At 61.1% G+C, this 854-nt stretch overlaps 1 protein-coding gene across 1 annotated transcript in view; it reads left to right on the top strand.

The window, feature by feature from the left end:
• DOCK1 (dedicator of cytokinesis 1) overlaps positions 1-854 on the top strand; it is a 570,389-nt gene that overhangs the window by 537,230 nt on the left and 32,305 nt on the right. The window contains exon 46 of the mRNA XM_010859569.1: positions 334-417. Coding sequence (XP_010857871.1) covers positions 334-417 — 84 coding nt within the window. The remainder of the gene's footprint in view (positions 1-333; positions 418-854) is intronic.

Below are 854 nucleotides of genomic sequence, written 5' to 3'. Positions count from 1 at the left end.
CCCCAGGTGCAGAGCAGGCCCGGCTGATGGTCGCACCTGGGGAATGCTGCCCATGACCTGAGCAAGGAGGCTGCGGGGGTCAGCAGCAGCCTCGCTGGGCTCTGTGGACGGGGCCTCCGCAGTGAATGAACAGAGTCCTTTTGTTGTACTGACCTTCCCGAATGTTTTGGTAGAGAGGGCCCCACCCTGGGGGGATGTGAGCCTGGTGATGGCAGGGCTGTGGGTCTGCGTTCCCCACGGCTCTCTCCCTGGGCCTGGGGATCTCCAGATGTGCCAAACTGCCTGTGGGCGGGGCATGTTGGTGGGCTCAGCGACTCTCTCTGTCCCCACCAGGCCTTCTTCACCGAGCGGTACCTGCAGGAGCACCCCGAGGCCCACGAAAAGATCGAGAAGCTCAAGGACCTGATTGCTTGGCAGGTAAACGTCTCTCGGCACCTGCAGGGTCGGGGTGGGGAAAGCTGAGCCTGGGACCAGATCCCTTTGGGCCTCCTTAGCACACCTGCCAGCCGCCACAGAGTGCACACAGCCGTGTTTGTACTGGATAAACCCACCCACCGCTGCTGCGATTAACTGGACTCCTGGCCATTGTCATGAGTATGAACACCTAGAACGTTCACTCTTGCAAATGAGCTGGGTCTGTTTCCTCCCCTCGGTCGGTGTGTTGCCTGCTGGAAAATCTTTGGTATCAACAGAACAGAATGTTGGGGGTGAGGTCGGGGGATGACTCCCAGAGGTCATGGCCCCAGCCTGTCTCAGGCGGGTGGTATGGCAGGTGGGGGTGGGGAACCGCCAAGTGCTCACCCTCCTATCCCCTCCGCCGGTGGTCAGGGTTGCGGGGAGCATCCCAGATGTAC

The sequence above is a fragment of the Bison bison genome, unplaced genomic scaffold (assembly GCF_000754665.1).
Source record: "Bison bison bison isolate TAMUID 2011002044 unplaced genomic scaffold, Bison_UMD1.0 scf7180017864456, whole genome shotgun sequence".
NCBI lineage: Eukaryota > Metazoa > Chordata > Mammalia > Artiodactyla > Bovidae > Bison > Bison bison.
This window is presented reverse-complemented; position numbering and strand designations above follow the sequence as displayed.